Below are 21,318 nucleotides of genomic sequence, written 5' to 3' on the forward strand. Positions count from 1 at the left end.
TTAAAGCCAAGTAAGAGAACAGTTTCAGACATAGAATAGCTTTACTCTTATTTTATAGGGGTATTTCTGAAAGGGTTTTTCTGATTTTGGTATATTGGCAAGATGGAGTCAAACTCCCTCATCGAGGAAAGTAACGGAATACTCCCCCCATGTAACAATCAGTGCCATGCCTGCACCTGCTCATCCTTCCTTGTCTCAAGTGGTAAGACTGTCTGCTTTTTAATTCATGGAGCGATGTAGGGTGTGTAAGGTTTTTTTTTGTTTGTTTGTTTGTTTTTTAGTCAGAAAGCTCCTTTAAACCATTTAATTGGGTTTCAGAGTTGTCCTAATAAGATTCATCACTAAATTAATCTGAAATTTGTGCCCTAAATATAGTAAATTTATGATTCATAAGATTTATTACAGGAAAGTTCAGCTGTTTGCTTGCTCACTTTATATATATATATATAAATGCACACAGCATTGATAACAACCTGTATCCTCAGAATGCTGTGTGTGTAATTCAGAGAAGCCACCGGTCTCCCGTCCACCTCGTACACTCCAGATCCTTTGGCAGAATTTGGTGCAACACAAACTCAGTACCATCCAGGAAGTGGACACACCAGCCAGTATTAGCCTAGACAAAGGTGTGTATATACACACACAACCTTGCTTATATTAGCTTGAACACATTCATGCCATTGGCCAGTATATCTGCTTAATCAAATGTACTGGGCATCTCTGCAGGAAGCCCACAATTCTGTTAACTTTGTGTCTGTATTCTGAAAATTGATTTGCATCAGAACAGACTAAATCCCTAGCTAATTCATGCTAGCTGTTTTAGCAGCCATTAACAGTCACCAATGAGGTGGGGGGTTAGTTTGAGGTGTTCCTCAGCACTGCTGGAGGAAGTTCTACTGGATTAAAAGCCGGTACTACATTAAATAAAACATAATTATTGAAAGAGTTTATTGTATAAAAATTAAATAAATATTGTATATTGTTATAGAGGGAAATTGGTACCAAACTCCCAAACAACTGTGCATAATCATGTGTACTTGTTCACGATAGGTGCTGAGGTGTGTATGCAGAGGTTATCCAAGGATCACTCATTTCACTCTGAATCCAGCAGTGTGCCCATGTCTCCGCCCATTGTGGAGTCATGGAATAGGAAGGAACTAGACTCAGGCTCTGATGTCATGAGCTTGGAGAATAGCACATGCAGAGCCAGCAGATTGTCATGGAGAGAGACTTTACAACTAGCATCGACAGGACCAAACGCACAAAGCAATATCACGGGTGTGAACTCACCGGCTTTGTACATAAACATGCATCCCAACCTGACAGGGAAAATGCATACACTAACCTCATATAAGAGCACTGCATTCCTGGATCAATTCTAAGAGATCTAACCAAGACTTTCGTTTTTTTTTTTTTTCCTCCATGTGCAGGTTCCATGGGCCAGTTGCAGTTACAGGAGGTAAATTTTAAAAAGCCTGACCAAGTTCCTGATTTCCTGTGTTTGGTTTTGTTTTGTTTTTATTATTCTCAGTGACACATTGGGCCATTAGGAGTTGTGCTCATGACAAAAATGTGAAAGATTTTAGTTATCTGTCTCACCTAAACATGGGCACTGCTCAAATACTGTATAGGAACAGCTTTGTTGCATTGTCTTTTCATTTATTCAGAGGATTTCCTTACTTTTCTCCATGGCTATTGTAGCAATTGTTGTTAGTTCAAAAATGAAACGTATTAAGGCCTATTAGTCAAATTGTTGTAAATAACCATAAAATACATAAAATATTTGACTTTATTACTCATGTAATCTTTACTCATTTGTTCTTCCAAATCCACCTATTCACTAACTCAACTCAACTCAAGGTCAAAGCTCAAGCTTCAACCTAAGCTAATTCTCACCTAACTGCTGTAGTGATGTTTCAATTGCTAAATTATTAATAACTGGTGCACCACCCTAAATATAGGGAAATTATTAAATATCATTAAAGATTAATCAATAAACTTGTTTTAATTGTATTGAGTAACTGATTAACCTTCAGCAATTAATGAATATTGAGAGAAATTATGCATTATAAGGCATACCAAGTAGGGTATAGGAAATTAACAAGCTATCATTATTAAAAAAAAAAAAAAAAAATCATAACAGATGGGCAAATTAATAAAATGCAATTCTAAGTACTTGGATTCTTTTCATGAGAGGTTCTGGGCTTTATAGTTTCCTAAACTCTCCACTGTTCCTTAAGCGTCTTCTTTCAAGAAAGGCTAGGAAGATTGCAGGTTCAAGCCCCAACACCGTCAAGTTGCCACTGTTGGGACCCTGAGCAAGGCCCTTAATCCTCAACCGCTTAAATTCATAATTGCAAGTTGGTTTGGATAAAAGCATCAGCTAAATGCCATAAATGAAGTGAAGATTTTATTGCTATTCCTGACTCCTAAACTGTTTGAAGCTGAGACTGTGTAATAAACTACATGTTAAAAATTCCATTGTGATTTCAAGGCGCTGAGCTACATGTTAGTGGTCATGTTTGGATCACTGAACTACTGTTGGCTGAATAAGAAGTAATCATCAGCTTGAAATTACGTTAAGGAGTATTTTTAGCTATATTTAGCTATTTTAGCTTCGGAGCGGGTTTGGAAGCTTTGGGGGTGCTTCGTTTCCCTGCTTGTGGGGGGCTTTTGTCTGAGGAATCATGTTTCTCTGAAAACCCTTGTTTTTTCACGGCAATTTTGACTACCTATAAAAGTATACATTTCTTTCTCACCTTTCCATTGGGGTGGTTCTTAGCCACTTTCTTGCACTCAGGATTTCTACCAGAGTCCTGGGAGTTTAAAGGTGCAGAGCAATATTTTTTGCTGTTCCTACGATTGTACTCTTCTGGACTAAAATTGTCATTCCTGTGATCCATGGAAATCACTCCTCCAGCTTTGTATGTTTCTGTAATTGCTGCATCTTGTCTACAATCTCAATGTCTGGTTGATTTTGCCACCTGCATCTGGAGGTCCCATAAGATCTTATGCCTTGTTGTCTGCAGTCATAGCTCTCTGCAATTCTTTACATTTGGACTATGACTTGTATAAGTTCATGTACAGTTGTGGCCAAAATACTAGCACAAATATTTTGTTTTTTCAAAGTTTGCTGCTTCAGATTATGTTGGCAATTTGCATTAACTCTAGATTGTGGAGAGTGATCAGTTGAATTGAAATTAATTGCAAATTCATTCCTTGCCATGAAAATTAAATTGATCACAAAAATTACTGCATTTCAGCCCTGCTACAAAATGGCCTGCTGTCATCATTTCAGTGATCTTGTTAGCTCAGGAAAGTGTTAACGAAGACAAGGCAATTGATATCACCCCGTCATGCTGATTAGAAGAGCAGACTGGTTGCTTTAAAAGGGTGGTGGTGTTTGAAGTTTTTCTTCTGTTAACCATGGTTACCTCCAAGGAAACACATGCAGTCATCATTGCATTGCATCAAAAGGGCTTCAAAGGCAAGGGCATTGCTCTTTGTAAGTGAGCACCTAAATCAACCATTTATTGAATCAAGACCTTCAAGGAGAGAGGTTCAATTGCAGTGAATAAGGCTTCAGGGCGCCCAAGAAAGTCAAAAGTGCCAGGACCATCTCGTAAAGAGGATACAGCTGTGGGATCAGGGGACCACCATTACAGAGCTTGCTAAGGAATAGCAGAAGGCAGGGGTGAGTGCATCTGCACACACAGTGAGGTGAAGGCTTTTGGAGAATGGCTTTGTGTCAAGAAGGGCAGCAAAGAAGCCACTCCAAGAAAAACATCAAAGATAGACTGACATTCTTCAAGAAGTATAGGGATTGGACTGCAGAGGATTGGAGTAAAGTTATTTTCTCTTCAGACTGTTTGGGACATCTGGACAAATGATTGTCTGGCAAGAAAAGGTGAGTGCAACCATGAGTCCTGTGTTATGCCAACAGTGAGGTATCCTGAGACCATTTGTGTGTGGAGTTGCTTTTCATCCAAGGGAGCCGGTTTGCTCAAACATTTACCTAAGAACACTGCCATAAATAAGGAATGGTATCAAAACATCCTCCAAGAACAACTTCTCCCAATGATCCAGGAGTAATTTGGTAATGAACAAAGCTTTTTCCAGCGTAACAGAGCACCATGTCACAAGGCAAAAGTGATAACCAAGTGGCTCGGTGAACAAAACATTAACATTTTGGGTCCATAGCCAGGAAACTCCCTAGATCTCAATCCCGTTGAGTGGGGACAAACAAAAACACAGAAACTGTGATCAATTCCAAGCACTGATAAGGCAAGAATGGGTTACGGATCAGTCAAGATTTTGCTCAGAAGATATCCATCATGCCAAGGCGAATAGCAGAAGTCTTAAAGAAGGGTGAACACTGTAAATATTTTAAATGTGTTAAATATTTGTAAATAAGTCTTTGCGTGAATTGGATGTATTTGTCAATTTAAAGTGGAGAAAAAAACAAAAACTCTGAAGTGCTTATAATTGTACTTCACTATACCATATAAACATGTGACAAAAGGATCTAAAAAAAACTGAGGCAGTAAACGTTGTGAAAACCAAATTTTGTCAGTCTCAAAACTTTTGGCCACGACTGCATATGATTCTTTTCTGTATGCGTCTTTCAATCCTGTCTTGACTGGACACTGGAAGGATGATATCTGTCATTGATTTGTTTCATGGTCTTTTCTTGCTATGGCACCCCCTCTACTTCTCTGGTGACCATGTTCCCCATCTGACTGAAACCCCCTCGTCAGCTCATCCTTGGAGGCATTGCTTGGACATATTCATGGATGTTTCCTGTGTCATCCTGGATAGTGGATCTTACACTTTGTAGGTCCTGTCTAACAGTCTCCTGTACATCTCCTTTCTTGAGTGCTGCATGAATTGTGAGATTTCTGGTCTTGATGTTGGCATCTTCCAGTTGTGCTTTTGGCCAGCTTATTGTACCTGCCGTGTATTTGATGACTTTGATGGCTTTGTTCTTATTGTTCCCACTCAACTGACTCTTGGGGACCTGCCTTACTCTATGGAAATACATAGGTGTTCCTGCTGTTGTTTCTGCCTCATGATTCCTGTGTGATTGGAGGTACTTGGAGTTACCGCAGGTACTTCTACCTGGCCTCCACATTTGTTGTACCATTTCCTCTTGGCGTAGAGCTTGAGGTCGTCCATGTACAGGATGTTGCTGATGGTAGTTATGCTCCTGAATTGATGATCTTGCTGAGATGATTTATGTTTGTGCAGAACAGCAGTGGGGAAAGTGTCTACTTGTTATATTCAACACTATGGTCACCAGGAGTTGGCTTCTAGCATTGTCCTGTAGTGTTCCACTGAATTTTGGATGAAGTCCTATACATTCTGTTTGAGTTCATAGAGGGCTAGGCATTCACTTATCCAGGTGGGTGGCATTGGGCTGTATGCTTTCTGACAGTTGAACCAGGCAATACTTAAGTTGATCTGTCTTGGCTTGGAGTTATTTTGAATAACTCTTTGGACTTGGATTCCTTTTAAATGGTGTGTGGTGTAACCAATCCCTTTCTGAGCAGTTCGCATGTACTTGCACATGTTCTTTCATCTTGGTGTCTAGCATTCCTGATGGGAGCTTTCATGTTGTGGACAAGCAGGTTATTGGTCTGGTTTGATGCTGTTTCGCCTTTGATAACCTGCCCAGAGGGGGGCCTTTAGTCAGAAACTGGTTCATTTGTTCTTCTAGTCTGCCATGCAGTGCTGTTAGTTTCTATAGACTGTAAGATAAAAATACGCATATAATATCAGTTCCTAATCAATAGCCTAAACATGCTTTGATGGAAAAGTTATATTCACTACAACAGCATCTCCCAAAGAGCACAAAAGTTTGGTCCAAGTTCGACACATTTGCCATGACTTGGGGTAGTGCTGTTGGTTTGTTGGGGCAGCTACAAGGCTTGGAATTCTTCCAGTAAGACACAAACCTCCCCTGTGGACCATTTAAGCTTTACCAATTTAGATTTTAAGGCAGGTGGCATATTCTTATAAAAGTGTTTAAAATCTCACAAACAGTAGGTCATTTTATACCATATTGCCACAGCTCCAAAGGCAAGCATAAAATACACAGTTCTCTTCAAGATTCAAAGTTAGTTAATCTAATAGATCAAATTCACTAATGTCTATTCTCACCTTTCTCAGATTTGGCAAGCAACTTGCTCAAATGCCATGAAGCTTCTCCAATTCCCACCAGTCCCACTTTGAATGAAAACCTTAAGTCACTTATAACTATTAATGTTTTACATTTATTTAATGATTAACATTAAATACTGCCTGTGTATCATATTGTTGAACCTTTCACTCATTGACCTTAACATTCTTAACCCTATAATTATAACCCATAAAACTGCTGCTGCCTCCTATCCACTCCAAGATTAATGATGAAAACTAGCCAACTTGGAGCTAGCAGCTACTGCTGCCAATTCTATACACGAGGGATTGAAAAGTCTGAGCCGAGATTCAAGTCTGTTTTTCTGTGGTGCGTTTTAATGACTATTGTGTTTTAATATGAGAACTGAAACTTTTCATAATACTTTTTTCTTTTTTTTCTTCTTGCTTGCTTGTATTGTGTGTTCAGCCAGGGTTTGTTTTACCACATGATAGAGCTACTGCTGAGCCAGATCTGTTTTCCACTACCATCTCAACAGGCAGCTGTTCGAACTATGAACATAACCTCAATCACTTCAAGACAGGTGGGTTGGTATAGGTATCCACAGTGAACTAACCAGTCATTTCAGCCAATTCTGAGCATCAATTTCTGTTTGTCAAAGAGGTTGGTATGAGAATGTGTAAATGGAGATATAGACTGTTTTAAGATATTAACTGTTAAAGGTGTGGTTTGATGAAATATCAGTTTTATTCAGTTTCACCCTTAACCTAAATGAGAACTGGCCAAGACATATTTGGTTTCTCATGTTTGCTTATATGGTTTTACATCACTGCTGAGGTTACCTTACAAGTAATGTCTGAATGTAGATTACAAGTAATATCTCACTTTTCCTCTGCACATACATGCTCCAGGTATCTCTCATACCATGCCAAACTGCCAGATGATTTCTGAATAATTCAATGAACTGAATGATTTCTATGCCTGTTACAAGTCCCCAACAATGAGCCACAAAGCAGAGCTTTGGCAGCAGGGAGCACACAGTGCATCATCCATGCAAGGCAGCTGGCTAATACAACATCCTCATACGGTGACTCCGGACTTGCTAGTTAGAGCTGGCTTGTGTCTTTGCAATCATATTCAGCATTTTCCTTGCACACACCTGTGTACATCACCATCATGCCCTTCCCCAAGAATAGACCCATCACTTGTTTCAATGACCACGATCTGGTTGCATCTCCAATTGTAATGAAGTACTAAAAGCTAGTCTTGCTAGTCCCCATCCAGAGGAACATCTCAGACTCCTTACACCCTCTCCAGTTTACTTTCTGACAAAACGGGTTCACAGAGGATGTGGTGAACACTGCCATCCACTTGGAGACCAAGGACAGTTCTTTGAGAATGCTGTTCATCAACTGCAGCTCAGCATTCAGCATTGTCTAACCATCTAAATAGACCAACATGCTCCACACGCTCAATGTTGACTGTCTTCTGCAACTGTTCTGAACCTTCTAACAGAAAGAAAGCATCATTGTCTATTTTGTGAACTGCTCTGCACAGGACCATAAGGCTCTCCAGATGGTAATGAAACCTGCCAGAACCATCACATGAGCTGCTTTCCAATCACTGGAGGTCATTTACCACACCAGGGTCACTGGACTGCATTTACACGCTCTTCTGATTTCTTAACGATCCTTTATTTTATTTCTTGTTCATTTTTTCTCATTATATATATTATATTCTTATTTTCACTGGAATGGGAAGAATGCAGAATAAGAATTTTATTATTCAGTGTAACTGACTGTTTGCTGCTGGGCATATGACAGTAAGCTCTTGAAACTTGCCTTGACCACCTCACAGTTCTCAAGTAATATCACGTGGCTGTGCCAATTTGTTTTAAAACACAATATGATTTACCTATGAACAAAATTTTACTGAATAGTTTAAAGCGCAGATTTTTTTTAAGATCCATTTCTAATTCATACATACATTTTGATTACACAGGCCAGAACAGCATTAACCAATAACATTTAACTATTAAAAATGTAGAAATGCACCAGCAGATCTGAGTGTGCCATCATGCTGAAAATATCTGTAATTAAAAGCATAAAGAGATCACTGCACACCCAGGTGTTTTTGTTTTGTTTTTTTTACATGGGGCTACAGGGCCAGTGTTGTCCTCTATGGTTCTCTAGTTTGCTGGGTGGATGCCACCACTACACAGAAGGTCAGAGTCCTAAATAAACTGATTAGAAAAGCAAGCACGACCAAAGGACTCACTCGAGGTAGTGAGAATAAGAAAGCTAGAGGACATTTTTTTTAATTATTGTATCTAATTCATACTGTTTTTACTCCTTGGTTGTTTTGTACAAACAAACAAAAAAACAACGAATTTTTGTAATGCTTTGTACTGGTGTCTTTCAGAAGCCTTTCAGAATTGTCAATTCTTGTTACATGGCTAATAGCTTTACTAATAATGCTATATATAAATGGTTACAAATAAAAGTAACTATAAAAAACTTTCTTTCAGATTCTTCTCCCCTCAGCATTGAATCAGCTGCAAGAGTAGGAGCCTCTTTGACTTGCTCCAGCAGCCCGATTGGTTATGGATTGCCTAAGGCAGCTGGCTCCTCAGAGTTCAACAGTGGTCTGCAGTGCATCATTGATAAATACACTAATGAGCTGGGCACATCACTTAGAGAAGTTCAGACAGGTACAGATGTATGCACACAATTATTTATCCAGCTCCCAGTCGTCCTTCCACACAAAGCTGTGCCAATGCATACGCATGCTATATACTTCCACAGTACATGAACATGCATTGTGCATATAAAACAAAGATGGTGAGTGATGGTGTGATAAGTGTTCAACATTACTAAACCAAAAACAAGGCTTTGCTGCCATTTCTGCTCTGTAGAGTGAGAGGAGATTTAGATTAACTTTTTGCTCCTGTGAGAAATTCACTTATTCCAGGTAGCAGCATATGAGGTTTAATAAAGACATTGAATAGAAATTAAAACAAATATGCAGGAACATAAAGAATATATAAAGGTTTTATATATAACAGTACATATGAACATGTTTTCATTTACTGAACATCAGTTATTGAAAACATGTTATTGCACATACATTACAATAACAATAAATGCAGTCTTATAAAAGCCCAGTCTGGTCTGTTTCCAATCAGGTGTATATAGAGGCACATAAAATGGCACTTGGAGCTGTTAATGCAGGTACAGATAAATAAGACCTTTACAGCATTTAGTTTTCACTTTTATCCAAAGTGACTTACAATTGAGTGAATACAGCTTAAGCAACTGAGGGTTAAGGGTCTTGCTCAGGGACTAACTTGGCAGTGGTGAGACTTGAACTGGCAACTTTCCACATACAAGTCAAGCACTTTAACCACTGAGCTACCACTGCAATAAGGTATGCTTTAAGGCAGTTTAAAAAAAGAATACATGCACAACCACACTTGCATCTGTAATGCATGCCAAGGCAAATACACATTACTGTATCAAAATGGGAAATTCAAACTTTTTTTTTTTTTTTTTTGTAGGTTTATTTAAGGCATGCTTGAGTCCCCAGTCCTCTTCTAGCACCCTGCATGGGCAGATAGTAGACATTCAGCAGGTTTCATGTGACTCAGATGCTTCCCATTACTTTAGGAACAACAATCTGCAGGTAAGAAAGAAAAAAATCTAACCTCCAAGACATTTATCATATAAATGACTACATTTTTTTTTCAAGGTCAGGATCCTGATTGTAGCTTGTCTGCCAAATGCTGAAAATGAAACTGTGCCAAGACAGTCAAGAAGAAAATGTCCAGCTTATTGCAGCACATATACATTTACAGCACATACTCATCTGACTCAGATTGACACAAATGCTTAGGCTAACATGAAGCATGAAATGGTGTCGGTTATACTTAACATACACGGCTTTTTAAGCATGCAGATTTTGTCCAAAAGTATTATACAAAGCGAATGGCCAGTTTCCCTAACTTTTTGATTATACAAGTAAATTTACAGCATTTAGAAAACTAATTTATCAAGAGTGATTGAGGTGTTGTCATCTACTTATAGAATGTACTGTAGCCAATACTGGATAGGTTAGATTCTAAGATACCATTGAACTAAGATGCTGCTGGATAAAGGAATCAGTTCTGACACAAACTGAGCACGTCATAAGTGCATTACTCAACAAGCGCTGATATCTGGGAAGAAGAATAAAAGATACCATATTAAAAAGAAGACCAAATCTAAGTCTGTAGGGACAGTTGTTGGAAGGAAGCATCAAACAGGGGACTAATAGTTGGTTTAAGGTTACTAACTGAATAAGTACACTATAGTTGTTCTTTTGTACTTGATGATTTATATCTAATGTTATGGAACTCCTTCATTCAGTCACACTGATTTGTAGTGCTGTTGTGGTATGGTTTCTCCTGACTAAATGTAGGTAGAATGGTATATGTATATTTAAAAAAAATTCCATACTCGCCCTCCCCCAGGGCAGTCTTTTTTGCTTCAATCTTGGATCCTTTACCAGAGTCCTCGGAGCTTTAGGTTCATGTGTAGTATCTTGGCTGTTCCCAGGACTGCACTCTTCTGGACAGAGATCATGGACGTTGTTCCTGGGATCTGCTGGAGCCACTCTCCCATAGTGCTCTGATTACCATGGGAACCACTGTTGTCTTTACCTTCCACATCTTTTGTAGCCGCTCTTTCAGTCCTTGGTATTTCTCAAGCATGTAGGGATATTCAAAATTGTAGTAAAGTACACCAAGGTTTCCGGAGAAACAGGATGTTTCAGACAGAGATCCTTCATCATTTGTTCAAGCAAAGTTCTAGAAGGAGGAACCAGTTTATTATAGAAAAGGCAGATGTGAAGAATTAACACAAGTTGCATCAGTTTTAAGAGAATATTCGTGAGCGGGTTCGTCTCAGGTCTTGCATAAAGAAAATGTTTTTAAAGCCCTTAAATTGCCTGTAAGCCCTGTAATTTACCCTATATTGTTGGCAGTATACAAGCAAGTCTACCATTTTATGTGGTTGTTTTTGAATTACATCTATGCATAACAAGGATTGAGATATTTGCATAGCCTACATAGGTTACTCTCCTTTTTGCAGACAGAACAGACTTATATATACTTGGCACCATTGTTAGCTCAGTTGTCTACTAGTTAAGTTGCCTCCCTAATTAGCAATGTTTTTTTGGCCATTCATTTGCTGTCTGCCAACCCATAGTGCTTGGTGCTAAGTGCTACCATGATCAATAACTTTGTGCTGTCCATCGGTCCTGCCTTTTCCAGCATTTGATATAATTGTCTCATGTTTCCACCTAAGCTATCGGTCAGTAGTACATTCTATGGAAGGTTTATCCTGCCATGGCACATTCTCTGCTTCCATGGTGACCATGTTCCACATCAGTTGGAGGAACTCCATCAGCTCATCCTTTGGGGTTATTTCTTGTATGCATTTATGGATTTGTCATGTCTCAAACTGTACTTTAACATTTTTAACATTACAGCCTTTAGAATAGTGTGCCCCATGCATTGTGAGGAGTTTTCTGGTCTTGACATTGACAGATTCCAATTTTCCTTTGGCCGCCATCTTGTGGCATACATGGTTTTTGGCTTTGACCTTATTGTTCCCATTCCACCAGCTCTTGAGGACCACCTATAAAAGTACTTGGATGTTGCATTCCTTTTTGTTTCTGTCTCGTATTTTTCATGTGATTGGAGTCCTGTCTTCCATGTGTAATATGGCCTTGTGCAAATTCAATTTCCCTCTATTGCTGTCACTTTTTTGCTTTTTACTAATAGCCAACCACAGTTCTCCAGCCCAACTGACATTCCTGTGTCCTCACTGTAGCTACTGTTCGGGTGGATCAGTGTGTCCATGTCCATTTCCATCTTGTACAGCTTCATGTCATCTAGTTACAGGAGCTGGCTGATGGTAGTTCCACACCTTAATCTGTACCCATACACATGCTTGTTTATGATCCAGCTGATTCATGCTTACAGTAATGTCAGAAACAAAATACACCCTCTTTGAATCCTATGGTTTTACATATCAGGGAATAATACAAAATCTGGCCCTTGGGTCTTAAAATTACGTAAATACAACCTCAGATGAACATCACAACAAATTACACTCATTTAACAGAAACTAGGCCAAAATGCAGAGCCAAAATTCATGTTATGCTGAATTCCTGACAGATTGACGAATCACAAATGCTTTAGCAGGTTTAATAAAAAAAAAAAAAAGAACACAAAAAAAGGAGCAGAGCACACACAGGACAACAAGGCAAAACAATGAAACAAATAACAAATGGTATACCAAATGCAATATTTTGCTCCACTTTGTTCTGAAGGCTGTCCAAGTCAGTCATCCTCAGCTGGAATTGAGCAAGATATAGAGTGTAATATGCAGGCAACTAAGCCCCGTATGTTCTTGTCGGATGTTACCTGTAGGGCACAACTATGCTGGCAAGAGTTATATTCAGATCTTAAGTAAGTCTGATTTGGAAAAAATTGAACACTCAAATGCCAATGAGATTACTGGCCAACACTTTGATTTATCAAACTCTCATTATCTGAATACAGTTTTTACTAATGAACTTCAGCAATTTGTAGAGCTCTCAGACAGGTGTGATTTGGAGAAAGTGGGGAAACGGCTTTATGCTTTAACATGGAGCGAGATCGGGATGATGAAACACTCACTGCCCCAAAGTTACTGTAATTCTCCAAACATTGCCCTCTGGAGCACAGAATTCCCTTAAGAAATCTATCCCAGCTAAGGCAGAATATCATGGGTAACATGTGTTAAGGGTTTATAACTGAAAATTTAAGAGCACTCACTTTCATTTTCCCAATGTGAGATCATATACCTTTCAGCTAGTGCTGAGCAATAAAACAGTCTCTAAATAGGATTGGGATAAAATTTGTCAATAACAATGATGACCTTTGACATTTTTAATCATTTTTAATCAAGTATAGCCGTAAACATCGTTTGTGCTACCAACGCTGAAGAAAGCAGTTGGTGGCGTGAAAGTAAACTCACGATATTCTTCAAAGTTTATGAAAGTGGTGACCAATTTGCCAAGATTTCAGATATCCAAGCCACTTCCATATTACTGATAAGTGATTAAGCACAGATTAAGATGGCCTGCAAAATGTCCTTGGTTGGTGCAAACCAAGATGGAGGATGGGGGACAACAAATATTTTAGAGTGATCACACCCACTGTGTGCGTTTGCGGCCCCTGTTGGACTGCCTTTGTGGCCATTACCCCATATGAAAAGCAATTAAGAAGCAAGGATATAACGAGCAAAGTTTCAATTATACAACATGCACACATGTAGCATAATGATTGGTTAACAGTTTTTTAGATTTTGCACTTTGTTCACAGATTTCTATCTTTAAAACGTGAAACCAGTACATAATTTATATTACTTTTTGTTAACATAAGGTTTAAGGCAGATAAAGCATGTTTGCACAATTAAATGTTTACATTATATTTATGTAAATTTACATTCTATTTTTGCTGATTTAAACTAATATTCAGTCATTAGCAGGATGTGCTTCAAGTTTGCAGCATAATGAAATATTGTGATAAATATCGATATTGATCATTATGGTAAAAAAAAAATATATATATCATTATCAAATTTTTGCCATATCGCCCTGCTCTACTTCCACCCAATGGCTCCTGTGGTTACACACAATGACTTGGCAGAATGTTGCACCCTACAGAGAGAACCCATACACAGAGAGTTTCCCTCAAAGGAGGCAAGATCAGAAGTGCCTTTGAATCTCCAAGTGCACTATGGTCATCCATGCAGATGTAGTACAGGACACCAATCTGCAGCTGGTCCTTCAGACTTTTCTAAGTGGAAAAAAATACTGGTAAGGTCTTAAAGAAATACTAGCCATTCCTCTCTGGCTAAAATGCTTTCCTGCTTAAGCTGTATTTAGAAGGGTGATGTACATATGTATGCATGAAAGCTTTGGAATTTCTGTTTGTAGGATCCATACACTGAGAAGGGCATATACGAAGAATCTGAGATTTCTTTGGTCAGTTTGTCAGACACAACACTAGAATATAACGACTACAAAACCCCACATCTTGAAGAGGAGCAGAGTGAAGCAAGAGAAGCCAGAGAGAGGCAAGAGAAAGAGGGTGTTGGAGCCAGCAAACTGGAAGAACCTCATCGTAATGACATTGTGAGGGACAACTTAGTTTGTGTTTTATATCCCTGTGGCGTCCGAACCTTGTTAGAATATTCTAAGCGCCTCAAATACAGCACTGTCTGTGATTTTATAAGCTTGCTTTGACATCCCTTCAAAGTTTTGCAACTTTTCATATTCTTTTTATATTGATTGGTGTCAATTTACTGTCACAATAAACTGTTACAGTATAGAAATCTGGTAGTCAGCATTGAGACAATCCTGGCAGTATTTATTCATTCATCTACTCTTGGTACAAATATTATCTAGACAATACAGTCTACAGTCGTGGCCAAAGGTTTTGAGACCAGAACAAATTTTGGTTTTCACAGTTTGCTGCTTCAGTTTTTATGGCGGCAATTTGCATTAACTCTAGATTGTGAAGAGTAATCCGATGAATTGAAATTAAATGCAATGTTATTCCTTGCCATGAAAATTAATGAAATTAATGCCATGAAAAGGTGAAGGCTTTTGGAGAATGGCTTTGTGTCAAAAAGGGCAGCAAAGAAGCCACTCCAAGAAAAACATCAAGGATAGACTGATATTCTGCAGGAAGTGTAGGGATTGGACTGCAGAGGGTTGGGGTAAAGTTATTTTCTCTGCTGAAGCCCCCTTCAGACTGTTTGGGACATCTGGACAAATGATTGTCTGGCGAAGAAAAGCTGAGCGTTACCAGTCCTGTCATTCCAACAGTGAGGCATCCTGAGACCATTCATGTGTGGTGTTGCTTCTCATCCAAGGGAGTGGGTTTGCTCAAAATTTTACCTAAGAACACTGCCATAAATAAGGAATGGTATCAAAACATTCTCCAAGAACAACTTCTCCCAATGATCCAGGAGCAATTTGGTAATGAACAATGCTTTTTCCAACATAACAGCACCATGTCACAAGGCAAAAGTGATAACCAAGTGGCTCGGTGAACAAAACATTGAAATTTTGAGTCCATGGCCAGGAAACTCCCTTGATCTCAATCCCATTGAGAACCTGTGGTCAATCCTCCAAAAGAAGGTGGACAACAAAAACACAGAAACTGTGATCAACTACAAGCAGTGATGAGGCAAGAATAGGTCACCATCATTGAAGATTATGCCCAGAAGATGATCTACAGCATGCCAAGGCGAATTGCAAAAGTCTTAAAATGGAAGGGTCAACACTATAAATATTAAGTTTTTGCTTAAACTGGATGTATTTGTCAATAAAAGGTTTATAAACTTATGAAGTGTTTATTGTTCTTCACAATACCATATAAACATCTGAGAGAAGGATCTTGTCAGTCTAAAATCTTTTGGCCACGACTGTATAAGGACAATGATGCTTGGACATGCTTAGCCAGTGTAAAACCTGCTGGTCTCAACTGATGTGACCTTTTCCCTTACCTTGAAGTTGTTAAAGTATTTGGAGATATTTTCTAATAACAATCTCTGTCATATACTGAAAAGTGTCTGCATCACCTTTGTAGGAGAAAAGCCACTTGAAGGATCAACCAATACTTGCATCACATGCATGTAACTTGCATACAGGTAAGAACATTTCACAAGAGTACTTAAACTGTTGGCTGCTGTTCAGCTGAATGGTAGAGCCATTTTAGGAAGCTTTGCTAGTGATGGTGTAGACACAGAGAATGCATAAAACAACTTGGACTGAAGTGGAATTTCTGCTGTCTAATGTTTTTAGACATGAAGTAATATTTGCTACGATCTTGTGGACTTCATGCCGTAGAAGGCTGAAGTGACTCAACCTTGAGAACTTGGGCTGCAGTAGAAGCCCTCTCTGACTTATTACCTAATCTAAGTAGAAATCCCAATCAGGAAATGGTGCAGCTGCAGCCCAGATTTGAAGACTGCATCAACAGAGTAATTGCATAGTATGAAATCTGTGCTCTTGTGCAGAACTGTGTGCTTAGTGTTACTAAACGTATGTACAATCACTAGTCAAGCAGAAAAAAATGCTCTTTTTGCCTACGAGTGTTCTTGATGTAGTTGCACTTACTATGGAATTAAAAAACATGAGTCTTGAGAATGACCTGCCTTGGTGCTGAGCTAGCATAAAATTTGTTCCCTTCAGTTTTCATCACCCATGACATAATGGTCTCAGATTAAAGATTAAGGAAAATGGTAAATGCCTGCAGCAGAATCACTTAAAGGAATCGACATAAATTGTAGGTCTACTGCATAAGGTAAAAACTGATGTCAATGATGGGTATTTTTAATTTTCTTTCCCAATTGTCAAACGACCACTTATTCTCAAATGACAAGTGTTCTCCTTTACTACAGGAGAACTGTTGTAAAATACACCTGGAGCATGAGAGAACTCATTGGATATCTGTTCTAAAAAGCTTTATTTGTACTGCATTTTGGGGGGCAGTTGTAGATTTAGCTAGCTAATGTGTATAGTCAACATTGTCTTGATGGGTTGTTGCCTAGCCTAGCAACATTCTTACAAACTATAACCTAAGTTGCTTAAGGTTAATGTCCTGCACAGAGCATGTTTATGTACACTGTACATAAATGTGGGCAACTTTTTACATAGCAGACAGCTTGATATGTACATGGTTTTAACTTTGCTAATACTGTTATAAATGTATTTGTCCTAAACAAACAAAAACAAATTGCACAAAACAATAAGAATTTGATAATATGAAATAGCATAATTTGATCATTTGACTTTAAGCAGTTTTAAAAATTCCATGGTGGGATACCTGGTGGACCATCACTTTTTTGGGGGGGCTTTCTGTGTGCATGTACATACAGCAATCCACTGTCACGGAAATAAAACAACTGTTTTGTACATTCATAAATGTCAGTTTAACACATTTGCCATTATCTAATTGGTCCACGGATATTACTGTCCACAACAAAATCTTAAAAAAAAAAATAAAAAAAATTCCACAATGGACCTGGAGCAGGGCAGTGGCTAAACTGAAGATGTAAAATGCAGAAGTGGCTGTTGTGGCAATCTCCTCGTTTCACCTTGTTCAAAGGCTGCTCTTGTACTTCTGCTCTAATTTCCATCTGCCAGAGGCCTCTGCTCTGGGACACATTTAGGCCTAAGTGATCATTCTAACCATTCCTGAAGTTTTGTCACATTTGTCAGACATTGCATTGATTGCTTCTACTTTGTTTCACCAGGCTTCATGTTTGAGTCATTTTGTGATGAGATTTCCAGCTCTGATTTGATTGGTTTTATAACTACATGAGTGTTTTCATTGTGTACCTTCTGATCTTTGCCATAGACAAGGGTGATGTACATGCAAGTCTTGGTGCCATTTGTCCATACTGCAGTCTGCTCACCTTGCCAATGTGATCCCAAGAAGGACTCTGTTAAGCTGAATGCATGCTACACAATTTGAGACCCTAGTTAAAATGCATGTGTATGCATTTTATAACTGCTCACACATTGTGAGCAGTTCATTGAAATTTACAGTCTGCAATGCAAACTGTTTGTCCAAGCACACGTGTGTGTAGCGAGAACAGAAATGAGCGATAGCCAGTGATGCCAGCAGAAAGGAGCTGAAAACAGATTACATATGTCTATTACACAAAAAAGGCAACTGGACAAACTATCATTGCACAGCTCCGCATATCACCATTATTACAGCATTTTTCATGCATGTTTCAGTACTTGAAAATCTCATAAGGAAGCACAGAGTTTCTGTGGTGGTCTGTGTCCTCCTAGGCTTTCTATGCACGTAAACATGAATATTTCACCTGAACAAGTAACCATCTGGGAAATTACCTCTTGCGCACAAAACGTTTGCACATGCTGATTATAACACATCTCAGACTTTAACATATGTACCTCTGTTCATGTTTTACTGAGTTAAGCCCAGTTTCAGGACTCAGTGACCACAATAAATGATTATAGAGGGTTCACTTCTCACCAAATCACCTTCTCTTAAGGGTTGTTTTGCTTTATAATGTCTTAGGCTGTTATTCTAGAATTAAAAAAAAAAAAGAAATCTATGTACACTTGTTCCAGTGGTCTTGTAACTGGATGTTCACTAGTGATGCGGCTTTCCCAAAGGTCTTTCCCTTTTCTCCACCTCAACATACATTTTAGACTAATAAAACAGAATAAACAAGATTTAGCATATACTATACACCTATGTGGCCCATATCAGTTTGCATACTATAGGACTAGCAGAACACCCTACTTGGAAGGACACCTTGCTGGGCATCAATATATGTACTTTCTTTCCTTTTCTGATATAAAATACTATCTTGCAGCTCCATGCAGTCTCATCAATTGGTTAAATTCATAGAATTCTCATATTATGGATGCAGAGGTTAGGCACCTGTCAGCCTTCTTTTTCTTTTAACTCATTGGCTGTGATGTATGATTGTTAGACCTCCAAAATGTACTTGGACCACTTGTTTCCCTGCTCTGTATTAAAATTTGGTGTGTCGTCTACCCCCCCCAGTACATTTTCTTTTTACATCACTTGTATTTAAGTCTTTGCAGCTTACAACATTAACACACATTGACACAAAAATTTAAGGAGTTAATTTTTTAATTATTTGTAATTATTTAATTAGACGTTATTGGGCGAAAAATATCTTCGTGAAGCGCCCTGGCAGCCATATCAATTTGTTTCTGATTTGTGTGCCTGTGCTCTCACAGCTAAAAGTTCCTGTCAGTGGTTTATTTAACGCTATTCACAACAATCTGTTATCAAATATGTATGCACTGAAATAAGTGGTGCTAGTTCTTTTTCCGAATAGATATTGTTATAGATTACTTTTCATGTCTAAAATATTTACTTCTGCTTGTTTGTTGGCCAGCAATATTGAAATTTCACAAAGTTAATGTCTAGTCTTGGCAGCTTTGGCCACTTTCACAGTGTGAAATGGCAAAATAAATAATCCATGACCTACACTGTTTACCAGGCCTCTTTAGTTGCCATATTTGCTAGCCCGTGTGCACCTCCTCTGTGGGGAAGGGCTTTGTAGATGGGGATGGAGCACAGTGGAGAGGGAAGGTAGACTAAAGGAAACTGGCACCCACACTTTCAAGTCTCCAACAAAAAGAAGAAAAGTAAACAAAACGGTTACACAGAATGACACACAGTTTGAAACTTAATCAGAGTACTCACAGTCTCTCAATATGTATGAAAGCCTTGACTTCCAGTAAACTCTTTAATTCTTCAGACAAGCTAAAGACTTGTAGCAAGAAAAAGCCCACACTTGTTGACCACTTTTGGCTGTCATCATAAGAAAAGCTCAGCATACTTTCTCTGCATCTTTTAAGTGTTGTCTCATCTCGCCTCCTTCTCTCCTTCAACCTCTTCTTTGACTTTTGGTCCATTTTTTTTTTAGTGAGGAACCAATCTGGGAGCGATACACTGTAAATGTTTCTGTGCAGCGACCTGAACAGATGAGGCAAATTTATTACCATACATTCCCTGAAGCATCCGTGTATACTGGTGTAATGTTAATTAGGTTTACCTTAATTAACATTAATGACCAGCTACATAGTGACAAATGGTTACTTAAACTTGCGAGGGACCATGGCTCACATGGGCCCTCAAGTTTGAACACCTTGGGCAATTTAGAAAAAATGTTTTCATCCAACCAGTGTCACTGCAAACTGTTTTCTAGCTTTACTTTTTCACTTGTACTCAATAAGTTATGTTGTGCCTCCCTGTACTGTCTGCAAGTTGCACAACCAGCTAGAGGAAGGTAAACAGGGGAAGGAGTGCCGTATCCAACAAGAAGCTTATTGTAAGAAACATGAGTAAGCCACAAAAAAAGCTGTACATATGTGAAAAGTACATGATGTGTGAAAAGACTGATTGATTAAATATTCAAATGTGTTTTTTGAATATACTAACCCATTGAATGTACCTGAATTTCGAATGCTATTATCAGTCCACTGTGATCTTGTGATCTATTTCACAGATTAAGTGTGTTCATAGGATGTGTTACTGTTCTATTTTTATTCTGTCTTTGTCCAGCAGATGTTGGAGAATCCAATGGCTAAGCAGAGAAGATAAAACTGCATTGCTACCTTCTTTAGTTTGAGTGGGGTTTGTCTAGATGTTTTCACTGCAATTTTATTAATACTTTGTGTGGGGTTTTTTTTTTTTATAACCTTTTTCAAAATTAATCTGCACATTTAAAATTGTCTAGGGTTCGTGTACAATATGTGGGCTTTCAAACTAATAATTAAGTTGGCCAACTTGCTGACTTTTTTTTTTTACTGCTTCCTTTTTAACCTATTACCACATAAAATGAATAAAAGCTATTTTTATGATAGAACCATGGAACTTATGCTTTTAGAGTTGGCCCACCTGAATTCATCCCTCTGTCCAATCAATTTTTTTTTCATCCCATCAATGTCCCTTCTTTCAAATAAAAAAAAAAAATTACATATGAAAATTGGTACAAAAATTTACTGTACTTTTTTTTTTCCTCCCCTTTGCACTCCTTTTCTAACCCCCCCCCCCCCACCACCACCACCACCACCACCTTCCTCTGAACTTTCATAGAAATCCATTGTTTTGCATACTCCATGAATTTATAAGCTACAGCCATCAAACTCAAGAGCTGACACCAATTTGCAGACTTCATTCTTCTAGTCGAAATATACGTAACATGATTGTTTCTTGCTAAACGTGTAAGAGAAAGCTTTGCCATCATTGTTTCTGTTGACCTTCCAGTGATTATGCCATGTGTAAACTGACTGCACATCATCCATTCAACATTTAACATTGGAAAAATCCTTTAGCCAGATCCTCATTGTGAGCACACCTGAATAAAAACTAAAACTAAAAATTGGTTATGGTTAAAAACTTGCTAGTTTCCTGGATAAAGGAAGGTTTGTGTTGAAGGTAGGGTAGATGGTGCTATTTTCATCTGAATAATATCATTTTCATTAAAATAACTGAATATTTTGATTTTTAACTGAACAGAGTTTTTATTCGTGATGAAAGTCATGTTTTTGGTTCCAAGAATGAT

The 21,318-nt window shown here is 38.4% G+C and overlaps 1 protein-coding gene across 12 annotated transcripts in view; it reads left to right on the forward strand.

Moving 5' to 3' along the window:
* The window catches only part of cep295 (centrosomal protein 295), a 68,370-nt gene extending 47,823 nt beyond the window's left edge, over positions 1-20,547 (forward strand). For 3 of the 12 annotated variants that reach the window (XM_081723657.1, XM_081723656.1, XM_081723660.1), the window contains 11 exons: positions 103-202; positions 486-626; positions 1,051-1,278; positions 1,431-1,459; positions 6,605-6,719; positions 8,664-8,846; positions 9,693-9,817; positions 13,889-14,041; positions 14,162-14,359; positions 15,822-15,882; positions 17,595-20,547. In XM_081723657.1, coding sequence (XP_081579783.1) covers positions 103-202; positions 486-626; positions 1,051-1,278; positions 1,431-1,459; positions 6,605-6,719; positions 8,664-8,846; positions 9,693-9,817; positions 13,889-14,041; positions 14,162-14,359; positions 15,822-15,882; positions 17,595-17,665 — 1,404 coding nt within the window. In that variant the 3' untranslated portion in view covers positions 17,666-20,547. Of the gene's footprint in view, positions 1-102; positions 203-485; positions 627-1,050; positions 1,279-1,430; positions 1,460-6,604; positions 6,720-7,047; positions 8,633-8,663; positions 8,847-9,692; positions 9,818-13,871; positions 14,042-14,161; positions 14,360-15,821; positions 15,883-17,594 lie in introns of those variants that run through there. The other 9 variants (XM_081723658.1, XM_035528735.2, XM_027025939.3 and 6 more) reach the window with 9 other exon arrangements.
* Positions 20,548-21,318: the final 771 nt, after the last annotated feature.

The sequence above is a fragment of the Electrophorus electricus genome, chromosome 11 (genome assembly GCF_041902795.1).
Source record: "Electrophorus electricus isolate QZ-2024a chromosome 11, ASM4190279v1, whole genome shotgun sequence".
Taxonomy (NCBI): Eukaryota; Metazoa; Chordata; class Actinopteri; order Gymnotiformes; family Gymnotidae; genus Electrophorus; species Electrophorus electricus.